Source organism: Chlamydotis macqueenii, chromosome 2, assembly GCF_036417535.1.
Source record: "Chlamydotis macqueenii isolate bChlMac1 chromosome 2, bChlMac1.mat, whole genome shotgun sequence".
Classification (NCBI taxonomy): Eukaryota; Metazoa; Chordata; class Aves; order Otidiformes; family Otididae; genus Chlamydotis; species Chlamydotis macqueenii.
The window spans coordinates 38,405,839-38,431,367 of NC_141557.1; the positions used below are offsets into that span (position 1 = coordinate 38,405,839).

The following is a 25,529-nucleotide window of genomic DNA, read 5'->3' on the forward strand; positions in this document are numbered from 1 at the left end:
AGGGAATTTCATTGATGTCGGGAATGCCCTACAGCCTACCTGCCAGACCCCAGAGCTGAAGAAGTGGATAAAAGACCACCAGTCCAGGCAGAAAACTGCAGTTACAGCTGCTCATCTTGCATATTGTATATAATGTCCTACTAGCAGCGGTAACACTTTGCAGTTATAACTTCATAGCCCTAAACGATGGCAGTACAGATGGTTTGATACTGATGAGCAGTGCTTGCAGCAAAATGAAAGAGGTGTGGGGTAGTATGGCCTTACATCATTTTTTTTTTTAGCCCCAGTTTCAGTGTCAGGTGAATATAAGGCCCATTCCTACCATAAGTCAGAGCAACATAAAGACTGTTTCAAGTTTTGCTTGGTGGCCTGTGACTTCTGTGAGGCTCAGATGGATGAGTCAATGCATCAGCCACACACTTTTTTTTTTTTCCCAAACACAATCTTATCCTTCGGAAGTGAGGTGAAGAGGTACAATCCAGTGGCCATGAGTATGTTTTAGAAAGGGTGAAAGTTAGTATCAAATTACTTGATCTTCCTCAGTAGAATAACTGCTTATGACGTGGAACATTGGCTCCTTTTTTTTTGCTTCTTGATGTTATTCTGATGGGTTTGGCAAAGCCATGCCCCAAAGCAGCCACTGCAGGAGGCAGGTTTGAAAGAGCCTGCCGTAGACCCTTGCTCAGGAGACAATTCAAAAGTCAGGGGCTGCAGGATCCTGAGTCTGAGACTGCTCCAGTTATCTTCTAAGTTGTAGAAATACCTGCCCCAATGCCTCTTTAAGAACAACCTGAGGTGTGAAAAGCAACAGGCAGGCAGAGCTTTCCTGACTGTTTTGCATCTCTTACTCATCTGCTGGCTGGGTGCAAAGTAGAGCTGTCCTAGGGTGCTCTGCATCATGACCACACTGGGTGCGAGCTGGCTGTGGCATTTGACCTCCTTTCTTACAGCAACAGTGACTTAAGCCTTTACATTATGATGTCTAGAAAAGAAAGCAGCTTTTCCTCTTGTCCTAGCAAAGTAGCCAGAGACCATCAGGAGAGCAGCTCAGCAGCCGGAGTAGAAAAGGGGCAGCTGCTACTCAGAGCTCTTGCAGCTGCTCCATGCTGGACCCAGTGGGTTAAAAGTCTGGACTTAAAAGTCCTTGTGAGAATAATTGTCCCATCTACTAGCTGTCTGGCAGCAATTGTCATCAACAGCTGACATATTGATTAAACAGGGGAGACAATGGGTAAGCAGATAGACCTAGATTTGAAAAAATAAGAGCACGCAAAATTGAAGCTAAATCCCTGGAAATCTGGCCCTTTCAATCTTTAAAGGTCAGGCTTGTGGATCAAAGATCAAGTTGTGCAGGAAGTGTCAGGGGAATAAATGGCCTGAAGGGCCTGAAACAGCTTGAGTTTTGGCCTTCAAAGTTTGTGCAAAGCATCTTCCAAAAGGAGGTGGAAAGGAGGAGGGCAGTCTGAAGCCAAGCCCTTGGGCAGACAGTGGCAGATGCTGCACGCTGGAGCAGTGCTCCACAGGACATGATGCCAGCCCGAGGGTCTGCCTGCACAGGAATGATACATTGGATTAGGCTATTCACCCTGGCTTCAGGAATGAGCTGTATCAAACGTGAAATGCAATCACATTGCTTTCATCTGCTTTCCCACGGTGCTTTTTCGTCCAACAGTGCGCTTGCAAGCGGTGTCGCGCTCATGAGCCATGTGATGCCCTGTGGAGGTACCCCCAGCTGCATTGACCGTCCCTCTGCTCCCCAGAGTGTGTTGCAGAAAACCCAGGGACAACTGGAGAAGACCTGGGATCAAACCAGTACATTCCAGTGATTCTTCTCCTGGCCATCCCATAATGCACCCTGAAAAGCTTGGGAGCCATATCTCATGAGGGGATGATGCAAATATACACATCTATTTTTTTTTCAGTCATTCTGAAAGCCGTCACTTATCTTTCCCCAGTGTGAACCTTTCCAGTGGGCTTTTGAAGAAGAGAAAGGAAGAGGTCAGCTAAACCTGAATGAAAGTGGGATGTGCACAGGGGAGGCTGAAAGAAAGGTGGTATATGATGAAAAAATGGCCTAGTTTTGTAGGTGAATGTGGTCAAAGGAGTCTTACTTTACTCTTGCTGCAGTTAGAGCACAGTTGTGAATAGTGACTGCACTGGTGTCATGGCAATAACCAAAATGATTTGGGTATAAATTTATATAAGGCTGGAGTGTGTGGGAGGGAATGTTTTGTAAATATGAGGTGACCTACTCCTCAATGAAATTATTCAGATCAGTTTTTTTTTTTTTTAAATCTGGTTATGAACAAGATAGGAAATAAAGTAAACAAACTGCATTTAGCATACTTGACCAAGAACACAGTGTAAATTTCAACCCGCTCAAACTCTTCTCACTTGTGACTTATAGAGGACTCAAAGCAACCATTTCCCTGGCTGGATGCTGGACAATGTTCACATAGATGCCATCACTGGGTCACAGAATAAAACAGTACAGCATAATCTTCACATGTTGTCCAGCACTACAGAGCAGAAAGCAGTCTTTGGCCTCTTTAAAAGAAGGTCAGATCAACGCTTTTCTTTCACAAATTCTTTGAACTTTTTTTAAGCCATTTGTGTTCTTGGTATGAAATGGGGTCTGTAGCAGTGAGTTCAGAAGTTGCGGAAAACTGCTCCCTTTTGCTGTTTTTTAATCCTCCTTGTTGATAATTTAAAACATTGTCTCTAGTTGTGTTACAATAAATTTTGAATTGTCTTTCTGTATTCACCTTCCATACATCACTTATGATTTTGCAGGTATTTGCTAAAGAAGCGAGGTGCCACTACCATTTTGCAAGCCTTTTCTATTTAATCTTTCCTCTGAAACAGCTCCGTTTCTGTGTTTGCTCTTTCTGCACTTTTCCAGGACATCCTGGTTGTGAACTACAAGTGTTCCTCAGTTTTTCCTGGTGGCTAACTCAGACCTCCTTCAATTTAAACCAGCCTTGCAATTCTCCAGTCATCTCTAGGCATGACTGTCCCCAGTAAGTTTTTATCTAGATAGTTCTTATCACCTTTCCTCCTTTTCTGTCTCCTTCAGTCTCACAGTTGACATTAAATCCTTATTAGGCTGGGGATATAGCATTTTGTCTACTAAGGCAAGCCAACAACAACACCTGTACTTATTTCCCAGTCCAAGCTGTCATGCTGATTGATAATGATAAAGAATCACTTTTCCTACACTTACGAAGGGACATCCTGGCTTACCTTTCCCTGCCGTGGCTTTCTTTAAGGTAAGGTTTTTTTTCTAAATTGTTTTCTCCAAGTGAAAACACCGACTGTGGATAAAGGGCTGTGTTTAACTTGATGACGGGAGAGTAAGGAAGAGTTGAGCCACTTCGGGGCACGCTGCATGCAGGGTTGCTCCCTCATGATGGGGCAAGAAGGGACTGACAGCTGCAAGCAGTGCTGCTGGTTTACCAGGATGGTGTCCTGCTTTAATGTGGATGTGGAAGGGCAACAACATCTGTAAGGCTGCTCCTGCGAAGGCCATTGATTTTGTAATAAGAATAGCAAAATAGAGCACTCTTTGATATAAATTCTGTTCTGGGAGAAACTCCTCTGCAAAATCAGTAGGATTCTGCATGAATTTTTCTGGCCCCAAAATTTCAAATCATTGCAACCGATGACTACAGCAGTACGAAGTCTCTCTCTGAAGCCCCTTGGGACAACATATTTGCCCCAAAACTTCAGAACTGTGTGTGCTTATATAACTCTGTGAGCCCACAGAGTTAATGTTTTTTCTCTTCTCTTGCACTATGATAAATATCTGGGCCATATAACACATTTGATTTTTTTAACTCCTGTGATACATTTGGCCCAAAGAGGAGCTGGGCTGTAGGAGACAGCTCAGAAAAGTAGATTGGAGGCTGCAAACATACTGCTTGTGGTTGGATGTGATCTCAGAGGACAATTAGAGGTTTTACAGCCTAGATGTTGCTTTAGCATATTATGTGGGTAAGCAAGTAATCTGGAAAGAGAGTCCTAACTGCAGCTGCTATGGTAGCTGTCAGTCTGCAGCTGATGAAAAGAATCCAGCACACCCTACACGCAGGAACAGTACCAGAGGCCAAACCGTTATGGGCCCTCTTTTGCCACAGACAGCTAAGGAGGCTTTTGCGTTATCCTACATATTGCCTGCCAAGGCAAATCCCATGATTGGAGATCATAGTACATTTCAGGTCAGGAACATTTTCTATGGTGTCTTGGCAGAATCTTGAAGTGTTTCTGGGTATCACTGTAGCACGGCTTGCAAAAGGAGCCCATTCCTCCATGCAAGGGTAGCTAATGTGACTCTACTGATGCTCCCATCTTTCTCTGGCACCTTCCTCTTTCCTTTTCCTACTCCCCTCTGGATGCAGGTCCCTTTGCCCCCTCTACTCCATCAGCTCAGAAACTACTTGCCTGCTGGTGGATGTGTCACTCTCTTTCTGATACAAGTGGCCTGTTCTAGCAGCTCTGCAGGGCTCACAGCATGAATGGTGATGACAAAGGGTAGGTGACATCAGATACACACACTCCTTGCTGCCTCATATTAAACTGTGGCATATACACCTGAGTGGTGCCATGTAACCAGGAGAGATGACATTTGAGCAAGATGACCCAGAGGAGGAAGGGCACCCGGGGGCAGGCCAATGTGAAACAATGTGCGGTGTGGGATAGTGGGAGGACTGCCAGCAGCAGAGCGGGCAGGAGGACTCCCGTATGAACCCGAAAGCAAACAAACTCACTGCCAAGTAGTGCTACTCCTGCTCCAAGGAGGATCACTTATTGCAGTTTGAATTATTAGCTCATTTGTTGCAGTAAAAGACTGTGTGGACGCAAGGCACTGTGAGGAGACCAAATTAAAATTACATCTGTGTGCAAAAAAAAGGCCTGGGAGTATATTTATATCCCTGCTTTGCTTCGGGACTCTTACTCAAAGCACAATATAAATCATTATGCAAAAATCAAAATACCTTTGGTCTCTGCAATGTACCTGCCATCAAAGCACCAGTTCAATAAGTTAAGCAGAATTGCTAATACTTGATGCTCAAGCAGATCTTCTAATTTATACTGCTTTTAACATATGGGGTATTTGCTTTGGCAAATGAACTTAGCAATGTTTGGTGCTTACCCAGCACACACACAAAAAAGTACAGAATCAAGTAAATAATTGAAACAGAATCACTGGTTTCGGGGAACCTTCCCTTCTTTCTCCATTTGCCGAACCTTCCCAACTTAAATAAAAAAATAAGTGGAATAATTTACTTTAAAACCTGCACATTTTTTTTCTGCATAATTTGATCAATTTGAAGTAGCTATAGAAAACACAAATTTAAATCCTGCATTGTAAGGTAGGGAGTCTTAAGTAACCTTTTTATGTGTGACCGGGGCTTGAGGCTGTTCCCAACTCATGGACATCCTGGAATCTGTGGCCTCTTTGGTTTTCTTTCAGGCTTGAAAAACACACACTGGGAACTCTAGCATATACACATAAATCTTGTCAGTTAAATATAGATTAATGGGAATCAGCAGGGAGTAAAAATACTCCACTTTTTTATGGTAAATGCCATAAAACATAGTAAATACTTAACTTCAGTTTTATAGCAAAAACTAAGTCCTTCCATCCCCACCCAGCACTCAGTTCTATCTTTTTTTAGGCATTTGGCTTCATTTGCAGCTTAAATTTTATTCCTAGTAAGCAATATTCTTTTCCCATACCTCCCTCAGTATATACAAAAGACTCATTCCATACACTCTCAGAGAAGTCCTACTCTGTGAGTTTTACTAACAACTTCCCAACTAATCGTATTTTGACGACTCAATTGGTGTTTTTTGTTACAGAAGTCCAGTCTGATTGCTTGACCTTTGCAGAAATAGAAAGGGTTTGGATTTTTTTTTTTGTAGCATTAGGCCAGATGGTGAGAAAAAAGAACAGGAAAGGCCATAAGGTAATTTTCTAGGTAGTCTAACTGGTCCATGAGTCAAGGTGGCACATGCTTGTAGCAGCTTAACCCCTAATAGTATAAATCTCCTGCATCCACATAAAGTTGGGATCCTTAATGCCCATATCACCTTTGAAAACGCTGCCACGGATTTAACAAAAATGCTTTTGATCCCTTAGGCCAAGTTAAAAGAGAGTACTCTCAGCCCTCCCACTGGGACACAAAAATGCCCTGCTTCAGACCTCTGCAGGTAATATGTGACTACAGAGGCTGAACTACTTGGAAGATAACCTCAGCTAGTCTAGGAGAAAGAAAAATGAAGATAATGGAAAAGAAACAGCTATAACTGTCTGCAAGTGCACGTGGCCTCTACTTCAGCACACATAAAACTTAAAAGGACAAAACAAAAGGAAATTGCTTTCAAAATAGCAAAGACAATTTTATAAACATTTCTTCTTATGCTTTTATAGCGTGTTGGACTTGTTGCCCTGTTTCTGTTATTAGGTGTGCTAGATGTATTAGCATTCTGCGTGAAGAGAGGTATATTCCAGGAAAGTCTTTCCTTCACTTTCCCCTCTATGCTGTATATGCACACGTATTAGTTTAAAAGTGGTTGTTTTGTTTGTTATCTTTCCTTAAGCAGCCCTATTGTAATGGTCACTTGGTGCTTCGGCCAGCCCAAAGGTGCCAGCGGTATTGTCCTGCACGTCAAACCAGCTTGTGTTGCCCGAGCTACGTTTCATCCTGTCCCATGGCTGTGAACAGGGATCTGACCCAGCTCCAAGCAGCGGTGTGGCTGTGGAAAGCAATGATCTCATTTGAAATAAGGGAAGAAATCCAATGGTGACCACAGTGGCTTCCCTGGACTAGGCTTAGGTTTTGACCTTTTGCAACCGGCATAGCTTTGGGCTTAACAGCTACTAGAAGTCCCTTAAGCAAGGGCATAGTTTGACTGTCCCTCCCTTGGAATGCAATGCTAAATTACACATCCATGTCCCTCCTAAGGCTTGTTTCCCTCCCAGAGCAGGACTAATGCTCTCTTCTTTTAAGTGGATTGGATCCCAAGCCCAAATCATGGGGCAGGCCCAGCACAGTCCTGAGAGCAGCCAAGAGGTGCCACAGCTGGGTGCTGCTCCATGAACCCCAAGGGCACTGAGACAAAGACCTGGGCAACTTGTGTTGGTTTTAAACATGTGGAATGAAAACCTGCTTTGTTGCCTAATACGTATCTTCCCAAGGAACTTCATGGAACTAAAAGGAGAAATTTGCTGCAACCTAAGAGTAATTTGTGCCTTTGCAACTCGGAGTTTCACAAACTTTTAGTCATTTTGGAAGAACCAAGCTGAATCTGAATCCTGAATCGCAGCATTCAAGCTGTTTCTCTCTTAGGAAAAGAGAACAATGGTGTCCACTTCACAACTTTCAGCTGCAGACTTCTCTCTAGCCTAGACATGAGTCTTGCATAAATTCAGAGCTCACCAATTACTATGGCTTTATCAAGAACCTTATTAGCGATCACTAAAAATAATCTTGCTTAGAAGGAGACTGCTATGTGCAAAGCCCATCTTTCCTATTTACTTTGTGAGTATTAATGTGGTTTTTTAATGTTTATACATTAGTGCAAGGAACAGTGTTCGCATAATTCTAGTGTAAAATAAAACCAGCTGTAACCATTATAAGTGTATTACTGCCAGGAACTGTAAATATGTTTATGCCTGATAGCCTTTTGACTCAATAATATCCTGCTATCTCTGTTGGGCAGGCAAGTTTTTAAACCAAGAAAAGACAGGTTATGATTTTCATAACCAAACTGTGCTTCTTTTTGAAGTATGTTATCTAAATTCAAATTTTAAGAAGGTCATTAAAAAAATCTGCCTGTGATTTTCAAGGAGAACAATTGAAATGTCATCTTCAAAGTGGTGGCAAGAAGGTACACAACGTGCACCAAGAACAAGTTATTTCTCCCAGATACACACATACGCAGACAAACCCTGCCATATCATACCATACAAACAATTTTAATTGTGTAGTTACAGTCAATAACCACTCCTAGTCAGAACATTTCTGCATAAAGAAAATTGTGATACACTTATAAAAACAGCCAGCTGTAACAAAATAACTGGTGTTTTCATAGCAATAAACTCATAAAAAAGAAATACACCTTTATACAGAAAATTTATACAGCTGTAGCTTTAAAATTGATTGTAAACCAAAGGAAGACACATTGCAAACATCAATTATTTTCACATTAATTGCATAAGTTTCTAAGGTGATCTATTAGTTTTATTTACCTAAGCTTATTTGCATGATAGTAAAAATTGCATACAACAATAAGAGTGAAGCTTATAGTATGAATTGCTTGGATAACATAGAGCACTTTTTATAGGCAACTGTGTAAAGCACATTTTCTCTATTTAAAACTTTTAAGACACTTTGTTTTACTGCCCATCAAAATACATTTATAAATAGAAAAAAAAATCAGTATGATAACAAGAGAAGCAATATTACATTTAACGGAAACTTCCAAAAAAATTAATTACAACATGATGCTGCAGGATCTACAAATAAATAATGAGGACTAAATTGTGTTTCACATTTTCTTTTTCATTTTCTTTAAAACCATGTAACAATGAGAATGGAAAAAAAAAAAACAGTGACCTTTATTTCCAAAAGAAAACAAATCTGAATTACGGCAGTGCCATATAATACAAGGCATTTGTTGGCATATGTTATCTTTAAACTGCATTCCACAGTCTATAGTTCTTTTGTAACATACAATAGAACAAGAGTAACAAACTCTTTTTATTTTATTTTTTTAAATAAATGTGAGTTTCCAAAGATCAAGTGTGGAGTGCTACAGTAATAATTAAAAAACAAGAACAAAACAGAAACGAAAAACAGTAAATCACAAAAGTTGTAATGCTTGTCTGAAGGCTCCAGAATCAAAATCACTGGTATCATGCTTATTGGGTACACTCACAGTGTATCCAGTGAACACAAATTAATATCAAACAATCCTCAACGCTTCATCTGTTGCTGCGAAGCAGTTTGTAAATCAGAGTAAAACATCTAGTGCAGTCTGCATTATCCTTTTTTTCAACTTTTGTGCAAGTTTTGGAAGATTCATTGGCCAAACAATGAATAATAAACGGTTTTGACAGAACGCAAGATGGAATTTTCATTTCATTAGTAAATACCAGTGGCACTGTTGAAAGAAAATAATACTTTTAGATCAGTCTTTCAATTCAGCATTAATCTCTGTGTTCCCTTCTACTGATAACTCTTCTTCTAGTTTAACTGAAAAAAGCGTGTTTGCGTTTTTGTCTTGGATGCTGTCTTCTAAATCCTTGAGCAACTCTTCTTCCTTGTACTCTGCAACATCCACCTCCAAACCAGAATTGTCCTTCAGCTTCCCGTGGTGCTTGAGATAGTATCGCTGGTTCTGAAAGAACTTGATAATGGTGTACTTGGGCAGGTCAAGCTGAGCGGAGAGAGTCTGGATTGCTTCTTCATCTGGATACAGGCCTACGTCTTGTATGAAACTCTGTAGGATCCCTAGGGCTTCAACAGAAATCTTTGTTCGCGGCCGGGGTTTCTGACGATTTTCATCCTCGGATTCGGCTGGTGATGCTACTGTTGGTTGCCTTGGGGGTAGTCTGGGACCTGGTTGCTGTTGCTGCTGTTGTTGTTGCTGCTGCTGCTGCTGCTGCTGCAAGACAAAGCATAGCATTTTTTTTTTGTACGTATATTCTTGCTCATATTTTTGTTACTAAGAAAATACAGGAGTTGTGGGGGGGTGCGAATTGCAAAGCTATAAACAAAGGCTTAGTAAGTTTAGACAACAAAAAGGAAAAAAAGAAAAAAAAAAAAAGAAAAAAAAGGCCCATTATTGCTGAACCAGAATTAAAATATGAGTTTGTTACTCCCTGAGTACCTTGCATGTGTCTGTATATGTGCGAGCAGACATGGAGGATAAAGGGACAGTGGGATTCCTTCCACAGAGAGGGGGAAGGAACACTCTGGCTTTGTCTGACTGAAAGCGCCGATGACGAGACACCGACGTGGTGTAACTGACAAATTTTAATGAATGTGCACCACGAGTCAAGTGCAGACAAGACAAAATGCTAAGTAGGTGACATAGTATAGGATTAACTTGACCAGCTTAGCCAGAACTATAGCAAGGGCAAAGTGAGAAAAGTGCCAGATGAGGGCAAACGCACAGGAGCTCTGCCAGCAACAGCAGCTGCTGCCCAAAAACAAGGGCTGCAAATCTCTAGCCATAGCTAGACTATGGGGGGAGGCAGGGAGGAGAGCATTTTAGCTCAGCGCAGAACTATCGCGCTGCTGATCTGACCTTAGCATGCGCTGAAGTCTCGTCAAACTCGCAAACGTTATGACAGAATGCGTTAGCTGGAAGCGCCTTACGTCACGCTGCCAAACCCAGCCTCAGCAAGGACAAAGAGATCTGGAGGTAGGAAATCTGTATTTCCCCTTCTGGCTCTCACCTCACTTGCCTGTGGTCTCGGAGAGGGTTCTGTCTTGCCTATGTTCAAGTATCCCAACGTATACACAGGGAACAAACATATTTACCTGCTTCTGTGTTTGTGCTGGGGATTATTTAGTTAATATTTATAAAGCACGAAGATGCAAAGCTCTGAATAAGTTGCACTATTATTATTAGAAGGGAACATGCTGCATTCCAAAAACTCAGGCAATAAAAATGAGCCAGTGTGCACATCAGAAGAATAAGATAAAGCAAATCATGATGTAAATAATTAACAAGAGCTTAAAATGAAGTTTTGCAAGCATGGATTCAGAAGCATTCTTAAAAGGTGAGGCACTGAGCCCTAGGGACAGAACTGTTTTTCTTATCTACCACCAGAATACAGCACACTATAAGATGATGTTTAAAATCAGAAGTAAATTTATCAGCTACTGTTTTTGTTGACAATTCTTTTGCTTCACAACACAGGAAGCACTGGTTAGTAAGATATTTTGGATCAGCAAATTTCTTGTCATATGGTACAAACCACCAGTTATTATTAAAAAACAGCAGCAGCAAAACAAGCAGTTGCTATCACTACATTTCATTTCTCTTTGTGAGTCTCCCCTCGACAATTTTTTGTGTGCCCGTAGTGGTTTCCAGGCTTCTCAGTTGTAGCTCACTTGCAGACCCCGGGAAGCACGAGAATACTGTACGGATAGCATAAATACTGGAGGAATTACAGTTCTGTCCACTTCGCAGGGCCACTCATGGAGACTTTGCATAGGTCTCAACACCCGGTTCAGAAGCCACCGCTTTAAGTGATCTTATTGTAGGATCTGACACAAATGCTAGTGGAATTAGGGCTCTTGCCTCAACCCTGTTCACATCCTTTCATGTTTTATGGTCTGTGAGCAGTCCCATTCAAGGCTTCAATCCCAAAGAGATTCCAGACTACTCCCAGCACATTAAATTCTCGCAAGACTGGAGGCTTTGTATATACAGTTTGAAAACTTGTGTCTCAGCTACGTATTACTGCATCTACAACAATTGCCGTGGAGAAGAGCAGAGACAAAACTCAGGCCCAATCTCCCACTCCTGACTCTTGCAAGTCATATTAAGAGATGACAATGCAACTGCTTATGTGAATAACATTTGCAAGATCAAACACACAACTTTTATCAACAAGGCAAGAAAATCTAAGTAAATGGCGTAGTGGTTGAATGTTTATACTGTGCATAAGCTTCTCCTTTTATCCCCTTAAGAAGTAATTTTATTAAAAACAATGTACATTTTCAAACAAGTGCTGTTTTATTACTTAATATAGATCTTTCTCTCTCTTTTTTGCTAAATCAAACGGCAAGTTTCCAGGCTTTCACAATTATTTTAGTACTTGATATCCTAAAGGACTGTCTTATTCAGTTTGCTTTATCTTAATATACACTCATGTTGTTTCTGGCTGCAAGAGAACTCTATCCTTCCTTAGCTTTGTACATATTTTTCTGTATAGGTGATACAAATGATACACTGGGTCTCAGCTGAGGATGGGAAAGCACAGGCTAGTATCTGCCCTTTATGAGGGAGCAGTTGAAAGGCTGACCTCAGGTCTTTCGTGAGAAGGGATTAAAGAGTCCCCAGCTCAGAGAGGCAGCGGTCTGCACTGCCGACCTGGGCTAGAATATTTGACAAAACAGCCAGCCATGCTCCCACTTTGCAGTGCCCGTTCGAGCAAAGGGGCGGCGCAGCCCCCAGAGGAAATGGCACCACTGGGGCTGCCCTGGAGTGGAGGGCAGCCATTTCCAAGCCCCACGGCATGGGTCCTGCATCCCCTCCTCTCTCTCCCTGACACGGTGCCCTTGTGCCAGCTCACCTGCGGAGCAGCACCCAGCCAAGGTCCAGCGGTCAGCAGGCCTGGTAAGAAAGCGCCTCTATGCTCTCCTTTCCCAAGGGTGGTGGGAGAGGGGCTCTGAAGGAAAAACAGACAGACATTGACTCACCCCAGCCTCCACTGGGGTTAAAGTGGGATGAGGAATCCCCTTCCCTTCAGTCCTACCCAGTGTGAGCCGTCGCTGTTAAGAGTTCCAGCTTAGCTTTTGAACAAGAGCGTAACAAGTTCCTCCCACTTTGCTGGCAGGGCATTAGACAACCAGTGCCAAACGCCTCTGCCTCTCGGTCCTGATGCCTGTCTATGCAGGGACAGCCAGCACGAAGGCTCGCCCTGCCCAGCACGCAGCTGCCTCTGCGCCACCACGTCTATGAAAAAACCCACCAAATGGAAACAAAAAACGTGGGTGGTCACCCGCTCTCCTTTGAACTGCGGCAGCGGAGGGCAGCGCACTCTTATCTTGTGCCGGGAGACCTGCATTTAGCCTGGCCAGGAGGAAAGAAACACTAATTTCCTTTGCTCCGTTTAAAGCTTTATTTACTTAGTGCTCTGTGGGATTGGCCAAGGTAAACTAACCTGAATCTGTTCTGCTGGCACATGGATAATGTGGGAAGGCCTGTCACCATGGTGATGAACTGCATTGCTTTCTTGTTCATAAATGGCATCGCGTTCAGGCTGAGGAAGACTGAGGAACCTTCGGATCATGGAGAGATTCTCCCAGAGGGTCCTGTTCTCTGGTGAGGGATCTTCTTTCCAACGTAACAGCTCACAGAGCCACCCCTTGAAGATAACACCAGCAAAACATTAGTTTTTTTCCTCACTTCATGAGGGGCAAAATGAGGGCGAAACGCATACTTCAGCAGCACTGCATTCTCTCATGCTCTCCCCCAGTAAGAAAGGCTTCCACTGTACAGGCTGGGCTTCAGGCAACACCAAGACACCGAGGGGCTGCCACGCTATTTCACAGACCCTCACCAGCCGCCAGCATTTTGGAAAGCACCTTCCCCTTCATCCTGCAGAGCAGTGCTGCTGTTTGCCTGCTTAGGAACAAGCCAGTTGATGAAGGCAGAATCCCTTACACGTTCCCCTCCGCAGGACAAGAGGTTTCACCGACACCACGACATCTCTCTGCTGCCTATTTTCTTTTACGCAAGGCTACACCCATCCGAGAGCATTGACACTGTGTTTCAGGAACCGGCAGACTGTCTGCTGAGCAATTTTCTCGGTACTACTACTCAAATCAAGACAGCACTTAAAATATCTGCCTTGACTGCAGGGCTGCCTAATGTAAATCATAGCAGTAGAAGAACTCCCTAATGCTTCTTCAAAAGAATGCTTCTTCCTTTGACTAGATGCAGTCAAGTAGTATCTTCTTCCTATCTCCTACAAGTAGAGGTGTGCTTGCAGGTGAACTTATTTCAAGTAATGATTATCTGTTTCAGGATTCTTCTCCTAGACTCAGAAAAAAAGCAGTCTCTCAGTTTTATGTACACTAACAGGGCTTGGAGCGGGGAGCAAGATATGCTCAAGCTTCTGATTTACCCTTCACACCATTTCCACATCACAGGACAGCAAGTTGCCTAAGAGCTCACCTACTCTAACTCAGATGTGGTTTTGGGATACACACTATGAAGCCAGCTACAGAATCCCCTGCAAGAACTGCAGCAGTTGCTAATTTGCTTCTAAAAGAGACATACAAGTTCATCTTGAAAATTTAACAATTGTTTTCTTACATCTTCTTAAAATTTAATTGAGGATTTTTTTCTTAATTGTGCACCGGTAGCACAGTGTGCATCAGTAGCAACTTTTTTTTTATATTAAAATTTAGAAACAAAATATTACATGTATAAAACATGCATACTTCCTTTCTTCTGGCTTCAAGGATCTGTTTTCAAAACTAGGTCCATGCAATTTTATTTCTTAATGCTGTAGGAAAGATAATACGACATTTTATTGAATCAACAAATAATATAAATGTACAGAAGCTTTTAGATCCTTTTTATATATACTGGTAGTTGAAAAATGGTTTATACAGACTACTTTACTACTAGATACAATAGATACATAGATACAACATAGATATTTATTTTCTTGAAGACTTTAGCTAATAGTTAATAAATGCAACATAATGATATTGCCACAATGGGAAGAGGTGAAAGTAAACAAATAATCTTAATGCATTCATATTGTATAAGAAAATATTTAGTGAGGTGTGTATAAAAATGTGAAGTATATTCTCTTGGACATAAGTAGAAAACTGAACAAATGACACAGGAGAAAATGCCCCCGAGAAACAGAACTAATCAAAGTGACAAATGTTACAGAGACAGTGGTAGTGGAGCTGAGAAAACAAAAATTTAAATGGGGCCAAAATCTGCTGGGTGCTCACTTAGGTGTGCTAGGGAGGGAGGGGAGAGGGAGGAGAGCGGCAGCAGCAGAAGGTCCCCCTTCCACCCGAGGGACGGAGCGCACCCCATTCCTTGACCACACGCTAGGGGTGGATGCCAGGGCTTGGCAAGCTGGGCCACACGTCCTCACATAAAGCACGTAACATACAGCCTGTCCCAGCTGGAATCGTCTGGCATGTTTTTAGAACACAGCAAAGGTCTGTGAATTCTCCGTCCCCATCATAAGGTGCCCTGCGATGCGTTCACAGGTTAACGTATGAACTCTCTGCCCCTAACAAAATCAACACGTTGCTCGTGGTTCTCTGCCCACCTTGCTTCCACAGCGATACGTGCTGGATCATGATCAACAGCAGCATTAGTTTTCTGCAGCAAGTTAAAAGATGTGCAATCAGAAAACATAGGTAGTTTGTTGGGGATGGAGGGGAGAAGAAGATTAAGAGAAACAAATCTAGATGTTTTTAAATTTAAATGCAGTTATAAAATTTTTAATTAAAAAACCAAAACCAAGAGCCTGCCCTGAAGCATAAAAATTGTCCTTTGGTTGCCTGGAGCCTGCACTGCTTCACGCTGAAACTGCTGGTCCTCATTCTACTGGTGGTGAAAGAGAGAGCAGAGCTGACCATCATGGCAGTTCGGTGAAAGTAAAAAAAGACAAGCTGTCCCTTCCCATGGCAGCTCCCTAAGGTAGACTGAAAAAGAAACTGCACCACGCATTTAGAAGCTGCAGATATTTTGTCTGGTGACCATGTGAATCACATAATTTTTTTTTTTGAAAAAGACAGTATAAACTCTTTTAAAATGTCCAGCAGTAAAAATCAGTCCTAAGCAATCACATTTTGTGCTGATTAAACGTATTTCACAACAACAGTTTTTGTTAACTAAGGAATTCCTTCTCCCTTGTCTTTTCTCTTTCTATATTTACTAGATCAGACCTTATTTTTATTAATTACTGATGTCTAACATTGTATTACTAGTATTTTTCTACCAACTTTTACAGTGAAATAATACTTCTAATTCCTTATCTAAAAATGATTTGATGAATTGCTAGCCTTTCAGAGAAGCAGCGATTTGGAGATACTGAAATCAGATGTTTCTGACACGGTACACAGAATAGATTGCTATTCTACCAAAATATCTCTTTTCTGCTGGGTTCATCACGTTTTTAAAGAAGTAGACATACTCTGATGAAACATACGAAGGGTAACATGGAAACAGTCAACTGAATTCTTCTAAAATTACAAGGATAGAAACAAATTTTTGGTCTTCACAGTTTATTTCTGAAAATATTTATTGAAGGCGATCTCATAAATATTTTCAGAAGAGATAGTGAAAGGGCAGTAACAGAGGCTGTAGGAGTTTACTTTGTAAGGAGACTAAAAACTTCACACTAATATGCCTTCTTTTGGTTCAAAACATGCAAACAAAACCGTAAGTATTTCCGTTGGTTTGAGGTTTGGAATTCTGCATACAACATAAAACTCATTCACAAAAGTTAGCTAAATGAGGATGTACTAAATGTTTTTGTAAATTTTAGGAAAAGTAATCATATAGACTTTTCTAATGGTGAAATTTAAGTTCTGTAAAATTCATAAGTTTTGTTTCCAACTAAAGAAGTACAAAGTGCTGTAGTGAATGCAGTTGAATTTCCAAGCGAACCTAACAAGGCTGATTTTTCTCCTCTTACAGTCAAATTTAAGTCTACGGCAATTTCTGTCTAGTGCAAGCAATTTATTCTGAAGGAGGGCTTAGACCACTGTTTTTTATCTCTTTATAGTCTTACAGGAAGTGGAAAGGACCACAAAATAATAAGGAAATATTTGTAACTCAGATTAGATCACAACTGGTTTATACAGCATACATAGTACATCGTTTAAAAAACAGCCTTAAAATAATTAAGCCACTATATCTATGCAGCCAGGCAAACCCCCCAAAACTCTGCAATGACATTAGGAACAACCTTCATTTTAAAACAGAGCAAATTTGCCAGGCAACATTACACTGAATATAAAGAGAGTACAAAGCAAAATATAAACATTAGCCACATGTAAATATGTTTGGAGAACTTTCAGGATGTTACTACTTTTCAAACTGACAAAGTTTAATTTGACACCTTCTGTTCTAAAACCTTTGTTTCTATTCAAAATCACGCCTTTAGCTGCTATCAATCACTATGCTCTCCCTATTACTTAAAATACTGGCATGGGCCCTGGATAAGCTGAAAATGCCATGCAGATGAATTCTGAGATAATATGTTCAAACCTGTTATATACAACACAAATCCTGTAAAGTTATGTATTGTAAACCTACATTTATTGGGAACTAAAAGTCTTAAATCCATCTGCTACAAAGAAAATACTGTTATGCACTTTCAAGTAACCAAGTACCATCTGCAAAGGTCTTGCTACAGTAAGCAAGAAAATGCTGGGAAAAAAAAGATGCTAAACCTAAGATATTTAAAATAAATAAGAGTCTTCTGTCTGGTTTTCTGATAGGGCTTTAGTAAAGAAACATAAGACATCAGAGGAAAAAAACCTGTGAAAGTCGAACTGCCAAACTATTGCAGGAAAAGCGCAAAGAGAATAACTGCCAAACATTAGACTCTGCAAGACCCAGGAGCATGCTTATTTTAAAGAAAGCATCTACGCATTTTAGCTGTGTATCCAAATGCTATTTCATTCAGTCTGACCTGTGCTGTGCTTAAACAAAATCTTCTGCTCTTTCACGTAGAGTTTCTAACAAACTATCCTTGCATTCTGGCATCTTTCTTATTAAAAGAAAAAAAAAAGATAATTGAAATCTGCACTTAAGGTGTAAATACCAACCTGAAGGTAGGCAGCATTACAGTCATGAAAGATGTTCTCTGGGCAGAGCTTTCCAAATCAGCAACAAACACATCTAGTCTGGGAAGAAAGGGCTTCAAGGTGGAGCAACTGAACTCTTTTGTTTGGTGAATTTGTTACAGTGATTATCCTTTGCGAAATGATGAATATTTCTTACAGAATAACTAACAAAGACTCCAACATTTTTTAGAAGAGCTGTAATTTGAATCTAAGAAGGTACAATATTTTAGAGTATCAATGCTAAGATACGAACAGTTTTTCTTTGGTATAGTATATCTAAGATTATTTTGTATCATTCTCTGGGGCATATAGTATAATAAAAGTATATGGGTTAAAAGAAATCAGTCTAAATAGGGAGGTATTTGATACAAACATTTTAGCAGAAAGTGTGAATTGCATTTCAGCATCTACTGTGAACAAAGCCTAAGTACATAATCCATTAAACAGTACTTCTAACTAAAAAAAATTCAGTATTGTAGACTAAACTAAACTAGGCATTTTGAATGAGCACATTTTCAGCAACTAACTATAAAGCTAGCAATTTATCATTCAGCAAATAATTTTCTACTTTTAAAAGAATCTGTAAGTGTTACTTATGCTAATGAAGACTGTTTCTAATCTGCCCACAAACATGCTAATAGAGGGCAATTTTTTTTTTTTTTTACAACGCTGAAGGCACTCCAGTTTATAGAACACAGATATGAAATTACACTTGGTAAAATGGGCTCTTAATTGTCTGAGCAACCCAAATCCTTCACCTTTAACACAAAAGCTTATAGACAAAACAAAGGAAAAGAACTCATGAACTAAACTTTAAATATTGACTTTTTCCCCTTCAAAAGCCATCGAACTCGCTTTACAAATCTCATTTTTGTTCCAAATGGCTGTGTTCATCATAGATATTTCCATTTCTTTTCAAAACAGAATCCACATGTAAAAAGAGAAGAAAAAAGGCTGACATCACTGCTACAGTATATGCATATAGTCTTGATCTTTAGTATTAAACTTCTAAAGATGCTCATTGTACAGAAAGGTTGCTTTTGCAGAAGTCATAATACTTTGAACGAGATACATAATGGTAGCAAAGGAGTACTGAAAGCATTTTAAATTATTTACTAGGTTAAAAGGGTGAAATGGTACTTTAAATACATCAAATTTCATCATCTGGGCCATTTTTTGGTGGCAAAGTGGTATTGATCTTTCCAAATGCTTAAAATTAACTATTTCCAGAAGGTCATTATTTGATTAAAGGCATTAAAGTTGAGGGCAAGAAATGATGCACTTTGTCTTCTTTCCCATTCAAATAATCATGTAATTTAATCAGAACTATCCCTTCATGTCCTGCAATAAAAATGTTTGTCTTAAGATATTGTTCTTTACCTAACATATTAACCTTTAAATGTTATGAAGTTCTTAAGAATAATCTCTGCTTAGAGAAGATTCTTCCATAATGCAATGAAAGGATCTCCAGCATTTAAATTGATAAGGCCAAATTTCCCTTACACATTGATTGGAAAACGCATTAAACCCTTCAACTGAGATTTCTCTCAGCGTGCAACAGGACTGGAAATTCAGAGAGTTCGGAATCAGTGAACTCACGCACATGGCATCGAGAAGCAAAGTAAACAAATGTCACTTCAGCAGAAACAAAATAAGTAGCAATGGACACGGCTTTAATTTACCTGGGAAATGCAGTTTGCATTACATTTGCATTATTTGGAAAAATACAGGAGGGAACACCCACCACAGGGTAAGAACGGCACATTTATTTCAAAATTCCTTTCTGGGCTGAGACTACTTAAATCTGACTTCTTTCTGGGCAAAATACCTGTGGGTTCAGACATGGGAACAAGCCTAGATGATGAGAGCCGTCTTTTTTAACCTTACAGGTTCTTCTGGAATTTCCTGACCGCAGGAAAATATATCCTGACTGCAGGTTTATCTTTCCTAAAATACGTGTATCATCCTGGTTATCTCCTATGCAAAGCTGCATAGACCTAAATGCAGAAGAATTGAAATCTACTAAAAGAAGGGCCACTCGACAAAGGGCCGCTTTTATGAAATTCTAGGAAAACTTGTAATCTACCAGACTTAGTAGTTTTCGATACTGACCAACACATTTGTTAGTGAAAATCTTTTCAACTTAGCTTAGGTTTTCAAGTAATTTTAAGCAATAACTTCTGAGAGGCACATACTTTTGAGTAATTTTTAAAACTGCTGCGAATGCTCAGTACTTAGGTATTTCCCTATTTTTCTCACAAAACTGTGTCTTTACTTCAGGAAACAAAAGCTGGTTTTCAGCCTGTTCCAGAAGATGAGTAGAGATACCAGAATACAAATGCCTCTTCTTGAGATGTGGCCTAAAGTGATAATAAATGTCCCCAAAAAGACGGTTGCCTTAGTATTTTATTTACACTAATCAGCCTTAAGTTTCAGGCTTTGCCTTTGAGCATTCCCCTAAATCAGAGAAAGCTTGAAACCTGAAGCTGTCCTTTATCTCCAGATAATTTCTGGTTTATCTATTTGACTGGCTTTCATTACTAGAATATTGAAAGGGGAAGCCAGATGTGAATTTTAAGTAAATCTGTATCTGCCATCATAATAGATGAGATTTAGCAAAACAAACAAACTGAAAACCCCACAACCTCACAGGGCTTTTCAGAAGAAAGGTAAACTTCACTAGCAGGAAAAACTTCCTTTGAAGAATACTGAAACAGATTATGCCACTTCCTTAAATTTCTTATCCAACCTATTATTCAGCTGCACCATCTGTCTCAATATTACCTCCACCTCTTCTCTGGGCTGTGAAAAAAAAATAAAAATGACCAAACTGCTAGCAGTGGTATTGATAGAATTTCATTGCAATATTTTGGTGATATTTTAGGGGGAAAGGATTCCCAATGTCTCTTCTTCCCTTTACCTTTTTTTCCTCTCTAGCTGCAGCACTTAAAAATTAAATATGTATTTCTATTTTTGTAAACATGCAAACAAATAAATAGGAAAAAGCAGCTTGCTAAAACAACCTGTAAAATTCAATGTCAAGCAGCAAACAAGTATGAAACCAAAAGGACCCAAAGAGCTGTGGCCCTGCTCCCACAGCCTTGCCTGCTGTATCAGCCCTCTCCCTCTACCTGGAGCCACGGTGGGTGGCTCAGACCCAGCGCTCCTGAAAAACTTGTTGGATTAAAGTCTGAGGCTGTAGCAAAACCAGTGGGTACGTTCCCTGTGTTTGAATACTTGAGACATACCACCAGCTCATGGAAAGAAAAACCTAACCCGTAACGCTAAAATTGAAAATGTAAGTATCGTTACTTTCTAATTGAGTACAGAGGGAATGGAATAATCTAAATGAAGGGCTTCTCCCAGGCTTGGTTTCCCTGCTCTCAGCCTCCTCCACCTTTCCTTTCCCTTGTTCAAATATATCTTTTTTACAGTGTTGCCTTCAATTGCCTAGCAGTGATAGATAGGCACAAGCCCTCATCAAAAACATAATATGCATGCCTTTGAAAATCTTACATAAAATGCAACTACATTCATATGTAAAAAGGGAAAAAAAAGTAATAAATGCAAAAAAACAGTGGGTGAAGCTTTATTCTGCCTTCCTCTACTCCAGATCCTGTGTCTTTCACACACACGATTCAATTGGTGTTGTAACTGCGAGATGCGCATGACAAAAATGGACTTAACAATATAAAAAAAAAGCTAAACAAGAAAAAACAACTGCTAATTATTAAATAAGTCAGTCTTAGTCTGGTGCATTACTTTTTATAGTACAGGCATATAAAATGGGTCAGTGGGTTTCACAGAGGGTGACTGGTAATATATGGCCCTTTATCTTTTATTTAAGTAGAGCAAAGTACTGATTTCACTGCAATACCAATGCTTCCCTTAAAAGTAAATACAACCCTAAATCCAACCAAGACCCTTAAGAGCCCATGTTTATTTATTCTTAAATATGCAATCAATTTTTGTATGGCAGCTATATCTGCAGTTTAGTTAGAGAAGAGTCTTTAATAGACAGAGCCCAGCAATTTTAAAAATCTTTTTTACTACTATCAATTTACAAGTGAACAGCAAATGTTTATTATCATGTTACTTAGAGATTTAACATTTGCTTTGGGGGAAAGTCCTCCAGTAAAAAGGCCATAGGGCAAAAGTGTCACTTCTGTAATTACTTATACATGTGTATACCATGTTGTTAGATTTATTTTTTTTTAAAAAGATTATAATCTCCCAGAAGGAGTAATCTAAATCCGTGGCACCTTGTCATAAGTTTTTTTCCTTCCAGAATTCATTTTGGATGAGGGGAAGATCTACCACACACTGAAGAATCACAGGCTCTTAGATATTTGGACTTCATTGTAAATTCAGTTCAGCTGACAAGATGTTCCAACAGGAGACATCATTCCAAAACATGCACAGCTCAAATCCGTTCTCAGACATCCCTTCACATTTTTACGGCCTAACTAAATGTTTTCATATAGATTAGAATCAGAAATTTAAATATTCTGAGAAAATGTCTTTTAACTTGTCTCTTGCAGTTCAGTTGGCTTCAGCGGCTCTCAGTTTCACAGTGAAGAATGTTTAACGCTCTGGTAATGCCAAGGGTGAGAGGAGTCTAAAGGAAATTCAGAAGAAACTTTTCCCTAACTTTCCTCCAGATTTTGCTAACAACAGAAACAGTCAGAAAATTAATAATGCCCATTACCTCAATGCAGTTTCAAAAAATCTTTAAAATCCATACCTGTGAAAGGGAGACACCTCCCAGCAAATGAAAAGGGAGCAGTGAGAAGCATGTATCTCACCCATGGAAAAATAAAGGCAGCGAAGCCCTTAGAAAGCTAAAATAGCCTTACTTACAGCATGGTTGCTTCGGGCATGGGCTTGAAAGAATAGGAAAGCTGGATCAAAGAGAGCAGTGCTTGGCATTAGACCTTTCCTCACCCACCAAGAAAACTGCCCAGCCTCAGCTGTATTTCCAGGCAGCAGCTTCTGCCCTTTAAATCAGGTGCTGCATGGAGCAGGCACACTTCTTCCTGCCCTGATCCCTCCACCCCATCCCCTTTCCCCAGGTGAAAAGGATCAATCTTTAGTTAGCCTCTCTTCTCATATTCAACAAGAGTAGCAAACGATTCCTTAGAAGTGAAGCAAACTGGCCACTCCAAAGCAAAAACAAAAAGAAACTCATTTCACCGCTTCTTAGCTTTTTTTTAAAAAAAAAACAACTGGTTTTATATAAACAGTGAAAAGTTCCTATATCTGTAGAACTTTCTCTTGCATGTTACATATACTACAGGTGCTAAGCACCAGGCTCAGCAAAACACCTAGTCACCTAAGCAAACCCACAGACGTAACTGATATGTCTGCAAATCTTCCTCAGTTGAGATCCAAAACTTCAGGGAATTCTGCTAAGGACCACTCAGTCCAGGCACCTTTACTTCATAAAGATCCTGAAAACTATTTTCACTTGCTTCTCAAAAGCCACCCTGAAGTAAGGGAACGTGACATTGCATAGGAATAAAAGTGAGATGACCGCTAAAGAACAATGTCGATTCACATAAAATCTGGCAGATTTGGAATTAGATAAATATTTGCAAATTGGAATTTTTCCCCACTTAGCTAGCTGTGTGCTTTCACTAGTCTATTCATTATATGCCAACAGTTTGGGGTAATTCGTAACCAAACATCTAAAGTTTGACTTAGAGGTTAAATCTGAAGAAAATAAAGAAAAATGGACACAATGAGAAATTACTATGAATGGTAAAATTAAAAACTATCTGGAACAAAACATTGTCTCCTTTCTCACCTTGCACCTAGAAATCCTGTAATATTCTTTCAGGTGTTGTGTGTTTTGAATTACTCAGTTTAACATTTAGGGAGAAAACACTTATGCATTATTTCTTACTCCTTCCTCCGCCCAACAACCTTTCACCTGAATTGTAATCGGTTGCTCCTTTAAAAAACCGCGTCTCGGACCGTTACTGTATATTTGTGTTTGCATAAGACGCCTTACTCTTTGCAGTAACGCGCTTAGCAGCTCTCTGTTCTTCAGGAGGAATTTTACCCCCTCGTTTCCTGTTTAGTTACGGGTTGAGCTCGCTTTTGTTGTCTGCGCTGTTTACTCGGTACCCTGCTTCCCTCATTGCCGGGAACCACGAGCAGCTCGCTAACCCCTCAGCCTCCCTCGCGGTGCTGGCACTACAGCTTTGTTTTCATTTCCGTACGTCATTAACTCTCATACAGCTTGCTCAGACTCTTCCCCTCCTCTTTTTTTTTTTTTTTAAATGCTGTAGATTCTTCATGTTGTAACACTGATAACCTGAATCTTCAAAAGCCTGAATCAGCAATGCCCAGGCACAAGAAGCCTGAGAAATCAAGAACGGGGCTCTTTTCCCAGATATCTCCATGTTGCCATGCGGGAAAAGGAATGATGTTTCACCCACGAAGCCGGCAGTGCTGGCGACCAGCCCTCAGCTCCCCACCACCCAGCAAAGCCCAAAGGCGTAGGGTGCCCATGTTGTGCCCCATGCACAAGCTGGTGCTTGGGAAAAGCAACCGGGTGGTGGGAGACGCACCTGGGGTGGGATGTCCTAGGCACAGCTCCGCCATGCAGGGGACAGGACAAAAGGGGCAGATGGAGCGAGGGTGAATGGTGAGGGTGTACACGGTGAGGAACGGGGCGGGGAAAAAGTCAAAGAAGCGCTAAGAGGAGAGCTATAATGAAAGGAATTAGTGAAGGTGGCTAGAGGAAAACAAAACAGAAGGTGAGGATGCAGAAAGCAGGAAGAGAGATTAAGAAAATCCATCCTGCCAGAAACAGCACCTCTTGTCAGGCAGACAGCAGGTGCTGCCTGAGGAAGAGCTGATTCACGCATCTGGAGTGTAGGAACTGAAACACTTCTCTACCTAAGAAAGAAAAACTAAAAATAAAAGACTCAAAGGAGGTGGGAGAGGGTGCCGTGCTTTTTTTTCTTTCAGCAATCCCGTGCTTCCCGACTGCATGACATTTTTTGAATAGTTTTGCAAAGAAACGAAAGCTGGATTTCCGGAGCCTTGCAAGAACCGTGACGGTTCATTTCAGCATTATCTCTCTCCACTCGAGCCCTTCCTGCCCTCGTCTTCGCCTTACTCCAGACTCGTTGTTGAGTCATCTGCAGCCAGGGCACCTCCAGGGCTTCGGCTGCACCTCCAGGATGAGATTTCCGCTTTGGGCAGGGTCTGCACAGACCCCGGGGGAGTCAGTAACAGAGGTGACACTGATGACTGACCTATTCCAGCCTGTCTCTGGGGCACCAGTAATACCATCAGTAACTGCCAGCCAAGTGGTACAAGCACCAGTCTTTAACCCTCTCTCAGCAGCCCGGGGGACCATCTATGTTGCCAAATTTTCTGTTACAAACTGTGCCTTCAGCAGCTTTCAAAAACTATCCTGTTGACTATCTTCTGATTGACGTTGAACATTGAGTCTTGGTTCCCTGTCTCCTGCACTTTCAGTATTGCCACTGCATCCCAAATCAGTGGCAATGGATAATAAAATCTCTTACTGAAGCTACTTTTTTTTTTAAAAAAAAACCCCTCCCCTGGAAGCCTCATAACAAATTAGATTTGATGAATTTCTATCAGATGCACTGCACCACTCCTCTTGCCTGACAGTACCTGCAAACAGCTTTTGGGGAATCTGCTCAGTTGCATTCTGCACACCTACATTTTTTTTTTCCTTGCTGTAAGAACTGCTATAGAACCTTTTAATTAAAACTTTCTAAAAAATTGCATTTATTTTTTTCTCTTTCTAGGGAAAGTTTTCTACTGAAGAGTAGATGGCTTCAAAAAAACCCCTTACTAAGTATTGAAGGCTATTTAATTAGGGCAAGCTGAACAATTTAACTGAAAAAACTGATTTATAAAAAAAAAGGCAAAACAAGTTACAGAAAACATTTAGTTTCCTAAAAA

The 25,529-nt window shown here is 40.6% G+C and overlaps 1 protein-coding gene across 6 annotated transcripts in view; it reads right to left on the minus strand.

Annotated features, from left to right (window-relative positions):
- Positions 1-7,962: 7,962 nt before the first annotated feature.
- SATB1 (SATB homeobox 1) overlaps positions 7,963-25,529 on the minus strand; it is a 93,669-nt gene continuing 76,102 nt past the window's right edge. For 3 of the 6 annotated variants that reach the window (XM_086742642.1, XM_086742640.1, XM_086742641.1), the window contains 3 exons: positions 12,908-13,111; positions 12,317-12,412; positions 7,963-9,672 (listed from right to left, as the gene is read on the minus strand). In XM_086742642.1, coding sequence (XP_086598768.1) covers positions 9,196-9,672; positions 12,317-12,412; positions 12,908-13,111 — 777 coding nt within the window. In that variant the 3' untranslated portion in view covers positions 7,963-9,195. The remainder of the gene's footprint in view (positions 9,673-12,316; positions 12,413-12,907; positions 13,112-25,529) is intronic. The other 3 variants (XM_086742645.1, XM_086742644.1, XM_086742643.1) reach the window with 3 other exon arrangements.